Source organism: Podarcis pityusensis (assembly GCF_964106645.2).
Source record: "Podarcis pityusensis genome assembly, chromosome: 4".
NCBI classification, from domain to species: Eukaryota; Metazoa; Chordata; class Lepidosauria; order Squamata; family Lacertidae; genus Podarcis; species Podarcis pityusensis.
The window spans coordinates 2,205,457-2,222,245 of NC_138027.1; the positions used below are offsets into that span (position 1 = coordinate 2,205,457).

Below are 16,789 nucleotides of genomic sequence, written 5' to 3' on the forward strand. Positions count from 1 at the left end.
TGGAACAGCCTGCACCCCCACTCCTGGGTGCCCAGCTGCCTGAGGAACGGACTGCTACTGCCTTCCTCTTCCCAGCTCTCAGCCTCTCTCCCGGACCATCACACAGACGTGTCAAAGCATAGAAACAGCTTCCCAAAACAGTCCCAGCCCCCTCTGGGCTTAGTGCTCTCTCTGGGCATCTCTTAGCCCCCTCTGGTCTGGCTCCCACTGCGGCTTGACATGCCGTCTTCAGGGCCTGCCACACGACCCAGGGCTTCTTCCCTTGGAGGTTTGGCAACAGCCAAGCATCAACGCTGGCCCTTAAAAAGGCTAGCACCCTTTGCTCTCTTTCCAGAGCAGCAGCCACGTCTGCTTCACAAGCTTCCACTGCTCCTGCAGACTTCTCAACCTCTGCAGCTGCAGCACTGGGCTGGGCAAGAACTGGTTCAGCCTGCGTACATTCCCAAAGCTGCCTTTTGTTCCAGCCAGTAGTACATGAGCTTAGACCAGGCTTCCCAATTGGCCCCATGCAGTCTTTCACCGGGGTAGCTCTCATGGCCTTGCTGTGGCTGAGCAGCAGCCATCTTCCTCCCCCCGGGGCTTAAGCGTACTCACGCGTTGCCAGCTAGCTGGTCCTCCGAAGCAGCAGCCTCCTCTTGGCTCCGCTCTCCACCAGCGTCTCCCACTGCCCTTCCTGGCAGGAGCTCAAAGCAGCTCAAAGCTGGCAGCCTTCTTCCCTCCTCACACTTGGCAGGAAACACGGAAGATCCATAACCTTTGGCCATTAAATCCTGCCGTCCAGTCAGCGCTTCCCTGTGTAGTTCTGCTTGGTGCTGACCTGGGCAGGAAAACAGAGTCGCAGCAGTCCTGCCGTCCGTGTGAGATAGAGGGATAAATCAAGTCCAGAGACAGTTCGTTACTATCTCTAAAAGCGTTTATTTACAAGCCATAAATCCATCAGAACTTTCCGGCATCTCTCCGTGCTAAAAGCACACGCAGCTTCTTTTGCAGCGTCTCTCAGTCTAAAGTGAAACCAACTCTCACAGACAACACAGACAAAGCCTGTGACGTACGGCCCTGCGTCAGGCCACTCCCCAGATACAGGATACCAAGGAGTTTTAACCCTGTAAACTCCACAGCTTTTGCCACTCTTTTGTTGACTATGAGGGCCACTCCATTTCTTTTACGGGTTTCTTGCCCACAGTAGCAGATGTGATGGCCATCCAAACTGAATTCGCCCATGCCCATCCATTTTGGTTCACTGATGCCCAGGATGTCAATATTTATTCTTGTCATCTCATTTTTTACCACATCCAACTTGCCAAGGTTCATGGTTCTTACATTCCAGGTTCCTATGCAATATTTTTCTTTACAGCATTGGACTTTCCTTTCGCTTCCAGGCATATCCGCAACTGAGCGTCCTTTTGGCTTTGGCCCAGCTGCTTCATCAGCTCTGAATCTACTTGTACTTGTCCTCCGCTCTTCCTCAGTAGCATGTTGGACGCCTTCCGACCTGAGGGGCTTATCTTCCAGCGTCATAACAGTTATATGCCTGTTGTCTTTGTCCATGGAGTTTTCTTGGCAGGGATACTGGAGTGGCTTGCCGGTTCCTGCTCCAGGTGGATCACGTTTGGTCAAAACTCTCCACTATGACCTGTCCATCTTGGGTGGCCCTTCACGGCATAGCTCATAGCTTCTCTGAGTTATTCAAGCCCCTTCGCCATGGCAAGGCAGTGATCCATGAAGGGGATGATCCATGGACAACTTATACTAGTGGCTAAAATCATGGAAACCTTTTTTAAAAGTGTGTTTGATGGCTCATAACACCACTTTTTGGGAAGTGACACCATAGGAAAGGGACGCGGGTGGCGCTGTGGGTTAAACCACAGAGCCTAGGGCTTGCCAATCAGAAGGTCGGCGGTTCGAATCCCCACGATGGGGTGAGCTCCCGTTGCTCGGTCCCTGCTCCTCCCAACCTAGCAGTTCAAAAGCACGTCAAAGTGCAAATAGATAAATAGGTACTGCTCCGGCGGAAAGGTAAACAGCGTTTCCGTGCGCTGCTCTGGTTCGCCAGAAGCGGCTTAGTCATGCTGGCCACATGACCCGGAAGCTGTCTGTGGAGAAACACTGGCTCTCTCGGCCAATAAAGCGAGATGAGTGCTGCAACCCCAGAGTCGGTCACGACTGGATCTAATGGTCAGGGGTCCCTTTACCTTTACCTTACCATAGCAAAGATAATTTAATGAAGATTGCAATGCAATAACTTTTATGAAGGAGTATTTATTAGAACAGTAGACATAAAAAAGAAATGTGAAACGCTTAGAAAAAAGGAGATATACAGAAATTCTCACCATGTCAATTAATACTGACTTCGGTAACCTTTAGCTTTAATTCCGGCCTTACAACGCCTTCCCATGGAGTGAAGCAAGGTTTTTAGTTCTGCAGCTGCAATAATGTGAAACCAAGACTGAATTATTGCCTCTATTAATTGGGCTTTATTGCTGGGTTGCTTCTGACTAACAAGTTTCTTTAGTCGGCTCCCAAGGTTTTCGCTTGGGCTATTCCCAGGCCATTCCAGCAGTGGAATATGATTTCACATTCAGAACACATCAGTTCAGGCTCAAGTATTTGATTTATGTATTTGGGGGCATTGACGTTCCCATTAATGACACAAATTCTGCCCCCACCTTTTGCTGTCATACAACTCCAGATCATCACACTATCTGGGTGTTTCATGGTCGGTGTAATGCAAGTAGGATATAAATCTCCCATTCTCCTCCTCGCGTATGTCATACCATCACTACCAAGCAAGGATATTGGGATCTCATCGCTCCAAATAACACTGTCCCATTGTTCCACTGTCCAGTTACCATGGGTTTTAGCCAGTTCAATCTTGCCGCTGCTCCTGGACCTGTTCTGGGGGCTGGCGTCGGGGGACCCCAGCCCAGCCCCGCGGCTAAAAACGAAGCCAAGACAGCGAGCGGGATCCATCCCGCTCGCTGTCTTGGCTTCTGCCAAAGCCGTACGCAGCCTCTCCGGGCTGGAGAGGTTGGTGCAGCTAAAGAGGAAGCCAAGAAAGCCCGCGGGATGGATCCCGCTCATTTTCTTGGCTTCTTTGCTCTTTGGGGCTGGGGGGAGAAATAAGTTTTTTTCCTTGAATCCCCCCCCCCTAAAAACTAGCTGCGCCCTAAGGAGCAAAAAATACAGTACTTTTTAAAACAAAATTGGATAAAATTGGAAAAAGAAAACGAATCCTCCATCTTCTAATTTCTTCATAACTGTAGCCTTTTTCACTTAATAGTACTGTTTTACATCACTTTCTGGGTGTCCAGTCAACTTCTTATGCCATTTCTTTAATTTTATTATGTTTTACAAACCACTAAATGAAAAAACAACAAATAACCAACCAACATGATAGCCATCACACAACACACTGTCAAAAGTCAACCTATGCAAGTTGTGCTTCCTTTTTCTGGTTATTCAGTTTTGACTTTTGATAGAATACAGATACAGATTACATTCTTCATTAAATTATCTTTCCATTGATACATAATTCTAAGGTATTACTCAAAACAAAGCGGCGTTACGAGCCATCAAATATCTGAAATACACTTTCCCCCCAAAAGGCTTCCCCAATTTTGGCCACTATTGTATATCAAACAAATCGACATTCATCAATCCATCAGAATATATTAATAAAAATGTTGGTTAATGACAACCAACAAAGGCAACGAACAAACACCCCACTCCCTTCAGTTCTTGATTTGTTCCTGAGGCTCTAATTCCTATTTTGTCTCCATTGCAGATTTTGATGAATTGGAAAACAAGAACAGGGATGAACATGACAAAAACCCCGGAGAGGAGAAGCCATGCAAACATTTGGAATGTGGAGAGAGCAGCAGTGAGAGCTCCTCTCTCACTTCCCAATCAAGAATTCTCATTGGAAAGAAACCCTATCAGTGCATGGAATGTGGAAAGAGCTTCAGGAAAAGCTTCAATCTCACTTCCCATCAGAAAATTCATAAAGGGGAGAAACCCTATCAGTGCTTTGAATTTGAAAAGAGCTTCAGTCTGGGCTCCCATCTCATTTCCCATCAGAGTATTCATACAGGGGAGAAAACCTATCAGTGCATGGAATGTGGAAAGAGCTTCAGACAGATCTCTGATCTCACTTCCCATCAAAGAATTCATACAGGGGAGACACCCTATAAGTGCGTGGAATGTGGAAAGAGCTTCAGACAGATCTCTGATCTCACTTCCCATCAGAGAATTCATACTGGGGAGAAACCCTATCAGTGCGTGGAATGTGGAAACAGCTTCAGGAACAGCTCGGATCTCACTTCCCATCGAAGAATTCATACAGGAGAGAAACCCTATCAGTGCCTGGAATGTGGAAAGAGCTTCAATACGAGCTCCTATCTCAGTTCCCATCGAAGAATTCATACAGGAGAGAAACCCTATCAGTGCATGGAATGTGGAAAGAGCTTCATTCAGAGCTCCTCTCTCATTTCCCATCATAAAATTCATACAAGAGAGAAACCCTATCAGTGCGTGGAATGTGGAAAGAGCTTCACTCAGAGCTCCTCTCTCACTTCCCATCATAAAATTCATACAAGAGAGAAACCCTATCAGTGTGTGAAATGTGGGAAGAGCTTCAGTACAAGCTCCTCTCTCAATTCCCATCAAAGAATTCATAGAGGGGAGAAACCCTATCAGTGTGTGGAATGTGGAAAGAGCTTCAGTTACAGCCACCATCTCACTTCCCATCAGAGAATTCATACTGGGGAGAAACCCTATCAGTGCGTAGAATGTGGAAAGAGCTTCACTCAGAGCTCCTCTCTCACTTCCCATCATAAAATTCATACAAGAGAGAGACCCTATCAGTGCGTGGAATGTGGAAAGAGCTTCAGTAAGAGCTCCAATCTCACTATGCATCAGAGAATTCATACAGGGGAGAAACCCTATCAGTGTGGGGAATGTGGAAAGAGCTTCAGTACAAGCTCCTCTCTCAATTGCCATCAAAGAATTCATACAGGGGAGAAACCCTATCAGTGCGTGGAATGTGGAAAGAGCTTCACTCAGAGCTCCTCTCTCACTTTCCATCAGAGAATTCATACAGGGGAGAAACCCTATCAGTGTGTGGAATGTGGAAAGACCTTCAGTAAGAGCTCCAATCTCACTTTTCATCAGAAAATTCATACAAGAGAGGAACCCTTTCAGTGTGTGGAATGTGGAAAGAGCTTCAGTACAAGCTCCTCTCTCAATTCCCATCAAAGAATTCATACAGGGGAGAAACCCTATCATTGCATGGAATGTGGAAAGAGCTTCAGTTACAGCCACTATCTCACTTCCCATCAGAGAATTCATACAGGGGAGAAACCCTATCAGTGCATGGAATGTGGAAAGAGCTTCAGTCAGAGCTCCCATCTCACTAAGCATCAGAGAATTCATACAAACGTTGGAAAAGCCATTATATAGCTTTAGGAGACAGGCAAATCCGCACCTTGTTAACCAGGCCTTGGGCTGATTGACATCTAATGCCCTTTTAAAATGTGGTAGGGAGGGGGGTTACAGATGTGCATGGAATGTGGAAAGAGCTTCAGGAAAACCTTCAATCCCACTTCCCATCAGAAAATTCATAAAGGGGAGAAACCCTATCAGTGTTTTGAATTTGAAAAGAGCTTCAGACAGATCTCTGATCTCACTTCTCATCAGAGAATTCATACTGGGGAGAAACCCTATCAGTGCGTGGAATGTGGAAACAGCTTCAGGAACAGCTCGGATCTCAGTTCCCATCGAAGAATTCATACAGGAGAGAAACCCTATCAGTGCATGGAATGTGGAAAGAGCTTCATTCAGAGCTCCTCTCTCATTTCCCATCATAAAATTCATACAAGAGAGAAACCCTATCAGTGCGTGGAATGTGGAAAGAGCTTCACTCCGAGCTCCTCTCTCACTTCCCATCATAAAATTCATACTGGGGAGAAACCTTATCAGTGTGTGGAATGTGGAAAGAGCTTCACTCAGAGCTCCTCTCTCACTTCCCATCATAAAATTCATACAAGAGAGACCCTATCAGTGCGTGGAATATGGAAAGAGCTTCAGTAAGAGCTCCAATCTCACTATGCATCAGAGAATTCATACAGGGGAGAAACCCTATCAGTGCGTGGAATGTGGAAAGAGCTTCACTCAGAGCTCCTCTCTCACTTTCCATCAGAGAATTCATACAGGGGAGAAACCCTATCAGTGCATGCAAGAGCCCTCACAACTCCAGACCCCCCCCGGTCCGCTCCAGATTCAAATTTCAAGAACAACAGCTTATGCTCCTGCAAAGCCTCAGATCTCTTCATTTGTGTTACTTGAGGTTCAACAGCAACCTCCTCCATTATCTTCTGCACTTGCGCTTGCCCTGTCAACACAAGTTCCTGGGCTGGTTTCTGAATGGTTTCTATATGGGTATTTGCCGTTTGTCCAAAGTTTTTAACTGCAACAGTCATCAGATCCATCTTCTCGTGCATCTGCTCCAGCAAAGCGCTTGTCTTGCAAAGAGCAAGCACCAAAACTTCTTGTAAACACATTTTTATTCAAGGTCAGAGTCTGGTCTCACGATCATAATCTTACAGCTGTGAAATCCCCAGATCGACTCCGGCAACAAATTAACAAGCTCCCTCTAGAGGAGACAATTTCTATTTGTATCCATCTTCTGAAAGCAGGACCAACAAGAAAAAAAAGATTACTTTCATTTTTCAAATACTTTGTTTCTTTTAAATGCAAGATGGTGAGATCCACCTGGCTGACGGAAAGACGTTGCGAATCGCAGGAGAAGGGACTGTGAGACTGGCAAGTCTGCACACAACCATCAAAGGTGTATTTTATGTTCCAGGTGCTGCAGACAATTTGCTCAGTGTCCCACAGCTGACTGGGCGTGGTTTTGAGATTTCCTTCAAGAGGAGCGTCTGTGTCATCAGGAAAGGCAAAGAGGACATTTTGCATGCAAAGTTTATAGATGGATTGTTCTGTATAACTTATGATGACAATGGTGCTGTTGTGTCTAATGCTGATTCTAAGTCCATTAAGTTCACAAAGAGTGTTGAGTACAATCCTAAGTGGGGCGAAAATGTGGGAATTTTCCAGAGTTACCCAGAGGAAGATGAAGGTGATGTGAAAATAGCAGCTGATGCTGAGCAAGCTGAGGAAGCTGAGGATGAGGATGATGATGATCAGAGTTCGGATTCCAGTTCAGTGGGCGGCGCTGCTGCTGATGTCAGCGACAGTGATGACACAGCAGACTACAAGAGCGCAAAGGCCTCAGTCAGACCATCTGATGCGTCTGACAATGAACTGGAAGAACCACTGTTCACCATTGGTCACTTTTCTCCTAAGAAGGAGGAGATGAGTGCAGAAGACTTGCGTCTAGTACACAGATCTGAAAGGGCGACAAAGGGCAAACCTCCAAAGAGATTTGCTGATGAGTTTGCTAAAACGGCAACTGCTGTTCTTAGTAGCTCAGAGAAGGTGTGGGAACCTTCAAGCTTCAAAGAGGTTCAGGAGTTAACCTCTAAAGATGCTGAGCCTTGGCTTAATGCCATGAAGGCTGAAGTTGATTCCTTGAATAGGAACCAAACTTGGGAACTGGTACCGGTAGTCCCAGGAATGAGACTGGTTGGCAGCAAATGGGTCTTCAAGGCCTAAGTAAGCCTAAGTTCCTGTGAAGCAGAACTCAATGCTCTGTCATTTTCACTCATGGATTGTGAATGGTTGATGCAACTGTTTAAGGACATCAGAGTTTCTGTGAAATGTCCTATACAAGTGTATCAAGACAATAGATCCTGTTTGGCTTTGCTGAACTCAGAGAGTTGCAAGCAAAGAACCAAGTACTTGCAGATTAAGCTACATCGTGCAAGAGAGTGTATTGAGAAAGGACTCATTCAGGTGTCCTACATGCCAGGAAATGAAATACCTGCTGATCTGTTGTCTAAGGTTGTTAACAGAGAACAACTTAAGGTTTATGTACAGAGGTTGCAATTGGGTTGAACCACAGGTACCACAGGTTACACAGAAAGGGGGAGGATGTTAGGATATTTCCGTTCCACCTTAAAAGGGAGCAGGCTTTGTGAGTCACAGAGTCTGCGTATTTCCTGTTCACAGAATGTTTCTGTTGTGTCTTTGCTTTCGTTTCTCTCTCTGTGTCAGAGACACTGAAGCAGGCAGTCATGTTTTCTTTGTTCTGCTCAACGCTGAATAAACGTGTAAATAATGCTCTCCTGCGTGCATCTTTCGCTGTGCACTATCTGCTGATAGAGCGTGCATCGACTCTGGAATGTGGCGGGCTATTTTTGGAGCTCGTGTCGCTAATTGCTGATACTGCGTGTCTACGGGAGATCGATGGACGTCCGGAGGCGGCCTGGGGGCCATGATGGACTTTGTCTCCCTGGCAGTATCCCAACAGCTGCAGGGTTCTGTCCTGGGCCCGTTGTTGTTCAACGTCTTTAGAAATGACTTGGATGAAGGAACTGAGGGGATGCTCATCACATTTGCAGGCAACCCCTGCTGTGAGTACCTGCAGGTCCCGTCCCTGCCTCTCTCCATCTGGTCCAGGATGGGACCTGCTGTCCATCCTGGCTGATAAAAGCAAGCCAGGAAGGGCTGGGCGATGGGCTTCGTGGGGTGGTGAATGCTTCTCTCTGTGAGGGGGCCTTCCCAGACCCACGGAAAAAGACGGTTATTAAACCGCTTCTTTAAAAAAGCATCTTTAGACCTGGCCAATATGGCCACCTATCACCCAGCCTCAAATCTTCCATTCTTGGGCAAGGTGATTGAGCAAGTGGTTGCTGAACAACTCCAGACACGCCTGGAAGATGCAGACCATTTGGATCCCTTCCAGTCGGGATTCAGGCCTCATCATTTGACTGAAAATGCCTTGTTCGCAGTGGTCGATGATCTCTGGTGAGCAGATCCTAGTTCTGCTGGATCTCTCAGTGGCTTTTGATACCATTGCCCATAACATCCTTCTGGACCATCTGGAGCAGGGGTGGCCAACTCCCGAGAGACTGCGATATTCTTTCAAAATTAAAATCTGGCAGTGATCTACCCCCGTTTTTTAGGAATTGAGGTCAAAGAGTTGTTGAGCTTTTTTGGGGAGGGGAAATGCCCTGTCTTTTAGGGATTCAGCTCTAGATTGCTGACCTTTTTTTAAGGAGGGAGGAATAGATGCAGTCACTAACTTTACAATCGCTGGCCAGATAACGGCCTCGGTTTCTAAACTCCAGCTTCCCTTCTGCAACAATAGAGGCCGGTGCAGGGAGAGAGGGCGGGGCCGGAAGGGGGCCAGCGATCAACCATGATCTGCCAAAACATCGCAGGCATCGACCAGTAGATTGCAATCAACGTGTTGGACATCCCTGGTCTAGAGCATGGGTAGGCAAACTAAGGCCTGGGGGCCAGATCCAGCCCAATCCCCTTCTAAATCCAGCTCGTGGACGGCCCAGGAATCGGCGTGTTTTTACATAAGTAGAATGTGTCCTTTTATTTAAAATGCATCTCTGAGTTATTTGTGGGGCATTGGAATTTGTTCATTCCCCCCCCCAATATAGTCCAGCCCCCCACAAGGTCTGAGGGACAGTGGACCGGCCCCCTGCTTAAAAAGTTTGCTGACCCCAGGTCAAGAGGGGCTGGGAGCTGGGGGCACTGTTATACAGTGGTTCCGCTCCTTCCTCCTGGGCCATCTCCAGAAAATGGTGTGGGGAATGAATGTTCAGACCCCTGGGCTCTCACTTGTGGGGTGCCTCAGGATTCCATCTTCTCCCCCATGCTTTTCAACATCTACATGCAGCCGCTGGGAGAGATCATCAGGGGGTTTGGGCTGGGTGTTCATCAGTATGTGGATGATACCCAGCTCTACCTCTCTTTCAAATTGGAACCAGTGAAGGCGGTGAAGGTCCTGTGTGAGTGTCTGGAGGCGGTTGGAGGATGAATGACTGCTAACAGATTGAGGTTGAATCCTGAAAAGAAAAGAGTACTATTTTGGGGGGAGGCAGGGGGCGGGCTGGTGTGGAGGACTCGCTGGTCCTGAATGGGGCAACTGTGCCCCTGAAGGACCAGGTGCACAGCCTGGGAGTCATTTTGGACTCACAGCTGTCCATGGAGGCTCAGGTCAATTCTGTGTCCAGGGCAGCTGTCTACCAGCTCCATCTGGTATGCAGGCTGAGACCCTACCTGCCCACAGACTGTCTCGCCAGAGTGGTGCTAGTTATCTCCTGCTTGGACTACTGCAACACGCTCTACGTGGGGCTACCTTTGAAGGTGACCTGGAAACTACAGCTAAGCCAGAATGCGGCAGCTAGACTGGTGACTCGGAACGGCAGCCAAGACCATATAACACCAGTCTTGAAAGACCTACATTGGCTTCCAGTATGTTTCTGGGCACAATTCAAAGTGTTGGTGCTGACCTTTAAAGCCCTAAATGACCTCGGCCCAGTAGACCTGAAGGAACGTCTCCATTGTTCTGCCCAAACACTGAGGTCCATCGCCTTGGGCCTTCTGGCGGTTCCCTCACTGAGAAGAGAAGCTATAGGGAACCAAGCAGAGGGCCTTCTTGGTGGTGGGGCCCCTCCCTGTGGACTGCCCTCCCATCAGATGTCAAGGAAATAAACAACTATCTGACTTTTAGAAGACATCTGAATGCAGCCCTGTTTAGGGAAGCTTTTAATATTTGTTTTTTTATATATAAGATATTTATTAAGATTTTCAGAATATTACAAAACACAAAAAGAAAAAGAAAAAATACAAAGTAAAAATGGTTAAAAACAATTCATTCCTTCCGTTACTTAACCTTCATTTGCTTAATTCCAGCACCTCCTCACACCTCCCTTTTTTGTATTCCATTTCAATTATTAGTTCAGCAAATCCCTCCCCTCTTTATGTATCCTAATCATTAATCAAAAATTTTGTAATTTTAGATTTTTACATATTAATAAACCATTTTTTCATGTTCCCTTGTAACATTTCAGCTAAAGACCACTTAGTTTCTATCCAACATCATTCTAACATTCATTAATTTTGCAATATTTCTGTAGATAGTCTTTAAACTTTTTCCAATCTTCTTCCATCGACTCTTCTCCCTGGTCTTGGATTCTGCCAGTCATTTCCGCCAATTCCATATAGTCCATCACCCTCATCTGCCATTCTTCCAAGGTGGGTAGATCTTGTGTCTTCCAATACTTTGCAATGAGAATTCTTGCTGCTGTTGTGGCATACATAAAAAAAGTTCTGTCCTTCTTTGACACCAATTGGCCGACTATGCCTAGGAGAAAGGCCTCTGGTTTCTTCAAGAAGGTATACTTAAATACCTTTTTCAATTCATTATATATCATCTCCCAGAAAGCCTTAATCCTTGGGCATAATATTTGATGGACTATTGTATTTTAATATTTTGTTGGAAGCCGCCCAGAGTGGCTGGGCTAATGTTGCAGAAGGCAGAATCAGACCACTTTATTCTGCCTTGGTCAGGCCCCACCTAGAATACTATGTTCGATTCTTGGCACCACCATTTAAGTATCTTAAATTTTGTTTGCCAGGAGAAATGAAGAAGGTGGGGGAACACAATCCATATTCCTTTTATAACACATGGCCAATGTTTATTGAATACATAAATTGTGACGACTGTTGCAAGAATCCACCCAGCACTCATGGGAAAAGGTGGTGTGATCTTTTTTAGAATAATCAAATGAAACTTTAACACAGCAGAATGAAAGTCTACAATTTCATGAGGACAAGTTATTTCTTATTTACTGTTGTAACCATTGCTTTCTTTAAAATTATCTTTTGTACCATGAAAATAAATAAAAGCAATGTTATTTTTTCTTTTAAAAAGGAGGTAGAGAAATCATGTGTACTATTCCAATAATCTGCTTATATGTGTTTTCTGTTATTTGGAGACTGTAATTTCACATTATCTATGTGTTTCTGTGTGTTCAGGACACATGATTGCAGGTGAGACTGAATAAAAGACTTCCTAGGAAATTCCCTTTGGCTGCTTCTGTATTGTTTCAAATGTGACTTCACTTACAGATGAGAACAAATATTTATTGCTGACAAATCACACCACAGTCAGCTCATTAATCTCAACCCCAACAAACCCTGCGCTTAGCATGAGCAGCTGCTTTAGGTAGAAATAACTGTTAATGGGAAGGAAGAAGGGAGATAGACCCTTTCCCTCAACCTTTGGGGATCTAGGGGGCTTCATTTCACCCCCTAGTCCTGCTTCTGCAAGCTTGGCAAATGTGGAGTATTTGCTCACACACGGCCATTACTTAAAAATGAATCTTCAAAAAAAAATTGAAAATGGTATTGCATTCCTAAAAACTCTCAATAAAGCATTTCCTGTAGTAGCTGGCATCTTAGCGGGCCCAATGCCACTCTGCCAACTGTCTCACTCCCAGCTAACTAATCTGAAAAGCTGTCCTGTCATCTCTGCAAGGACCTCAGTGTCCCTTGAATTAGCAATTAAGTATTTCAGGAAGAGGAATTGATACACTTTGTATACAGTCTCTACTTACAACCGCCTCAGGTTACAAACACTTCAGGTTACAAACTCCACTAACCTGGAAGAGTTACTTCGAGTTGAGAACTTTGCCCCAGGACGAGAATGGAAATCATGTGCCAGCGGCGCAGCAGCAGCAAGAGGCCCCATTAGCGAAAGCACGCCTCTAGTTAAGAACAGTTTCAGGTTAAGAACAAACCTCAGGAAGGAATTAAGTTCGTAACTAGAGGTACCACTGTATTAGCATAAAAGCATGCATCAGAAAGTATTACTCATTTATGATGAGAATAGGATTTATTTATTTTGAACTTCACTTGGTTCCTCCTTGGTGGCCAGTGCGATTGTTTCAGCAGTGCTAGAACTCAGGACCCGCTGCCTTGAGGGACATCTAACTGCAGTTTGGCAGGGGAAAGGTCTCCCTTGGGAGGCGGGGGACTCTCCTTCCTTGGAGGTTTCTAAGCAGAGATCGGACGGCCATCTGCCCTGGATGCTTTAGCTGAGATTCCTGCATTGCTGGGGGTTGGACTAGATGACCCTGGGATCCCCTTCTATCCCTCCCACTCCTGAATTCTAGGATGAGGTTCCTTGCTTCCTGCTGATATAAAAGGATCATGGGGGGGGGGTGCCCTGTCACAGTCCTGTCACCTCCTATTAATAAAGTGTTTGCCAACAGACTGTCCGTACACCCTTTAAAGCCCACGTCTTCAGCTCCTGCATGGGCTGAGTGTCAGGAGCACCTTCTCTGACCCTTCGATCACAGGAATGCAGGAACAGCAGAGCACAGCATTCCTCTGGAACATGTCCTGGTGCAGCGGACTCACATTTGCTACTGTGAGCACCTCAAATGCAGCAGAGTAATGGAAGCGAAACAATGGAGGTTTTGTTGCATGTTGTTGTTGTTGTTGAGTCGTTTAGTCGTGTCCGCCTCTTTGTGACCCCCTGGACCAGAGCACGCCAGGCACTTCTGTCTTCCACTGCCTCCCGCAGTTTGGTCAAACTCATGCTGGTAGCTTCGAGAACACTGTCCCACCATCTCGTCCTCTGTCGTCCCCTTCTCCTTCTGCCCTCCATCTTTCCCAACATCATGGGCTTTTCCAGGGAGTCTTCTCTTCTCATGAGGTGGCCAAAGTCTTGGAGCCTCAGCTTCAGGATCTGTCCTTCCAGTGAGCACTCAGGGCTGATTTCCTTCAGAATGGAGAGGTTGGATCTTCTTGCAGTCCATGGGACTTTCAAGAGTCTCCTCCAGCACCAGAATTCAAAAGCATCAATTCTTCGGCGATCGGCCTTCTTTATGGTCCAACTCTCACTTCCATACATCACCACTGGGAAAACCAGAGCTTTTATTATACAGGCCTTTGTTGGCAAGGTGATGTCTCTGCTTTTTAAGATGCTGTCTCTGCCTAATAATGATATGACCAGGCCTGTGGGAGACCAAGGATTCGGTGCTCCTTACGTGCTCCTTAGGTGCTCTACTTTTTAAGATGCTGTTGCATACCTTATTTTGTTCGATACCTCATTTTATTACTACTGGTTAAACAAAACAAAAGAACATAACAAACATGCACGCGAGAGTAAGGTCTCTCATACTGCCACCTAGTCTCAAGGCAGATCAAAGAAAAACAGCACAGTGCTAGAGATGGAAGAGTGGTTTCCGCCCCTCTTTTCTCTGAGACAGAAAGTAAAACAAACATGATCTTTGCAATGGGAGGGGTGAAAATACTGACAAAGACTAACGGGATCATGTACGACCTCTAAGCTGAAATAATGGTGTAAAATATGACACAAATGAAAGAAACGCCCTCTGAAATGAGGCAACCACACAGTGAATGTAACCAAAGGAAGAACTTGCTGCAAGACATACCCAAAAAAGAAAATAACAGAACACCTCTAGTCATCACATACAGCTCCCAAGTTAAAAAAGTACAACGCATCATCAGAGATCTACAACCTCTCCTGGACAATGACAGTTCTCTTTCTCAAGCTCTGGGAGGAAGACCTTTCATTGTCTACAGACAGCCACCCAATCTTAAACAACTCCTAACCCACAATAATACTACAGCCAGACTTAACACGGACACTGGCACCAGAGCCTGCAATAAACCCAGATGCCAACTTTGCTGCCACATACACCCGGACAACACCATTACTGGCCCCAACAACATCACACATACCATCTCGGGACTATTTAATTGCTCATCATCTAACATTGTGTATGCCATCAAATGCCAACAGTGTCCTTCAGCTCTCTATATTGGACAAACAGGCCAAACCTTACGCCAAAGAATAAACGGACATAAATCTGACATCAAGAATCACAAAACAGAGAAAACAGTAGGAGAACACTTCAATCTCCCAGGACATTCTATACAAGATCTCAAAGTAGCTGTTTTACTACAAAGGAATTTCAGAAATAGACTGGAAAGAGAAGCTGCTGAATTGCAACTCATTACCAAACTTAAAACCATGGAGAGACCTGGTCTGAACAAAGACATTGGATTCTTATCTCATTATACATGACTAAGCCATTTTTCACCTTCTCACCCCTTGCCTTTTCCTGTAAGACCTATTGCAGTCGTTAAGAGTCGTCAACAGGCTCATCTCAGCTATCTGCCAATCTCCCATTCCCACCACCCTTCTGAGTAATACCCCTCCCCACCTTCTCACTATATAGAAGGATCTGGCAACTTCTGTTTCAGTGTATCTGAAGAAGTGTGCATGCACACGAAAGCTCATACCAAGAACTAACTTAGTTGGTCTTTAAGGTGCTACTGGAAGGAATTTTTTTATTTTGACTATGGCAGACCAACACGGCTACCTATCTGTAAAAGGAAGAACTTGTGTGTCGCAGGGCCAGATTGTTGCCCTCAGGAGAGGGAGACCAGGAACCGGATGCTTCACACGCCCCGGAAGCTCCAACACAGCGCTCTCCTCCCCCCCCCCCATCCCGGCTTCCTTCTCTCGGGCTCCGGCCTTCCTCTGGCTGCAGCAGGGCTCGCTCTCCCAAGCCAGACCAGCAGTGTCTCGCCCGCTGCGCTCCAGCCTGGACTGCGCTGCTCTCCCGGCTGCTGCTCCTCCGCTTCCTGGCCAAGGGACCGAGCAAGATGCTCAGAGCCCAGGCAACAGCCAAGGTCCCCCCCCAAAAAAGGGTCCCTTACCATAGGCATAGCCAGGGGGGCAGCTACCCCCCCCCCAAATCCATAAAAAATAATAAAAATTTGAGGTCCTGCCAAGCGAGAAATGGCTGAGCCAGGTGGACACGGCCCTGCAAGGGTTAAAGGGAACTGAGCTGCCTGCCTAGAGAGGACAGGAAGTGGGTGGGCAGGTCCAGAGCCAAGGCCCCTCCCTCCCCAATCCTTTCCCGCTTCTGTGTCTCTCCTGCAAGGGCTGCATCGCTGGCTCTCCCGGGATCTGGTGAGTCTCCTCTCTCTGGGATCTGGTGGGGGTCCCAGGGCTGCAGCAGGGGAGGGGGCCTGGGGGGGCCTGATCTGCTCCTGCAGGGGGGGACCCCAAGTCAGGGAGGAGAGGGTCCTGCCAGGGAGGGGCCAGGTCTGCCACGCTCTCCTTCCTGCAGATCAGAGGGTCCCAAACTCATGGGACTCATTTTGGATTCCACCTTCTTCTTTAAACAAAGGAGTCCCTAGGACTTTAACTCTGTGTGATGTCTCTCAGCATCACTGCAAAACATCTGCAAATGGTTTTCCAAAGCTGGACAAGGAGGTGGACTAGCCCCCCCCCAAAAAAAACCATGGGGATAAGGGAAGGAAAGTCTGGCTGCTGCATTGCGGACCAGTTTCCCAGTGTCTCCAAGGGCAGCTCCCCACAGAGGTCACTGCAGCAATCCCCTCGCACCCAGAGCAGGGCATCCCAGGACCACATCCTCTCTGTCCCAAAGGGATTGTTGCTGGAAAACCAGCCGAGCCGGAAATGGGCGCTGCTACTCACTGAGCCTCCAGGGACCTTGGCATCAATGGCTGTGCATGTGTTAAGCTATCTAAGAGAATAATCATAATAAATTGGTCGCCTAAATTTCAAGGGAAATGTCTTTGGCCCCGTCCACTTGGCTCTCTGGGGTTTTCCAGATACATACCTGGCCCTCGGAGCAAAGAAAAAGGGACCCCACCCAGGAGTCTGTCTGGAGAGCAGCAGAGAGTCCAAGTGCAAGAAAAGGAGACAGAAGCAGGGGAGTGGGGGTGGGGGGAGCAACTTCTGAGGACCCCCGGGTGAGGACCCCCACTAGAGCCAAGCATCCATTTTCCACAAGATACAAAT

General features: G+C 46.8%; 2 protein-coding genes across 18 annotated transcripts in view; both read left to right on the forward strand.

The window, feature by feature from the left end:
- LOC308475092 (uncharacterized protein) overlaps nt 1-5,555 on the forward strand; it is a 145,562-nt gene extending 140,007 nt beyond the window's left edge. For all 17 annotated transcript variants that reach the window (XM_081001961.1, XM_081001958.1, XM_081001950.1 and 14 more), the window contains one exon: nt 3,785-5,555. In XM_081001961.1, coding sequence (XP_080858087.1) covers nt 3,785-5,457 — 1,673 coding nt within the window. In that variant the 3' untranslated portion in view covers nt 5,458-5,555. The remainder of the gene's footprint in view (nt 1-3,784) is intronic.
- Nucleotides 5,556-15,896: 10,341 nt separating this feature from the next.
- LOC308475178 (uncharacterized protein) overlaps nt 15,897-16,789 on the forward strand; it is a 76,438-nt gene continuing 75,545 nt past the window's right edge. The window contains exon 1 of the mRNA XM_081002165.1: nt 15,897-15,931. The gene's annotated coding sequence lies outside the window, so the exon portion shown is untranslated. The remainder of the gene's footprint in view (nt 15,932-16,789) is intronic.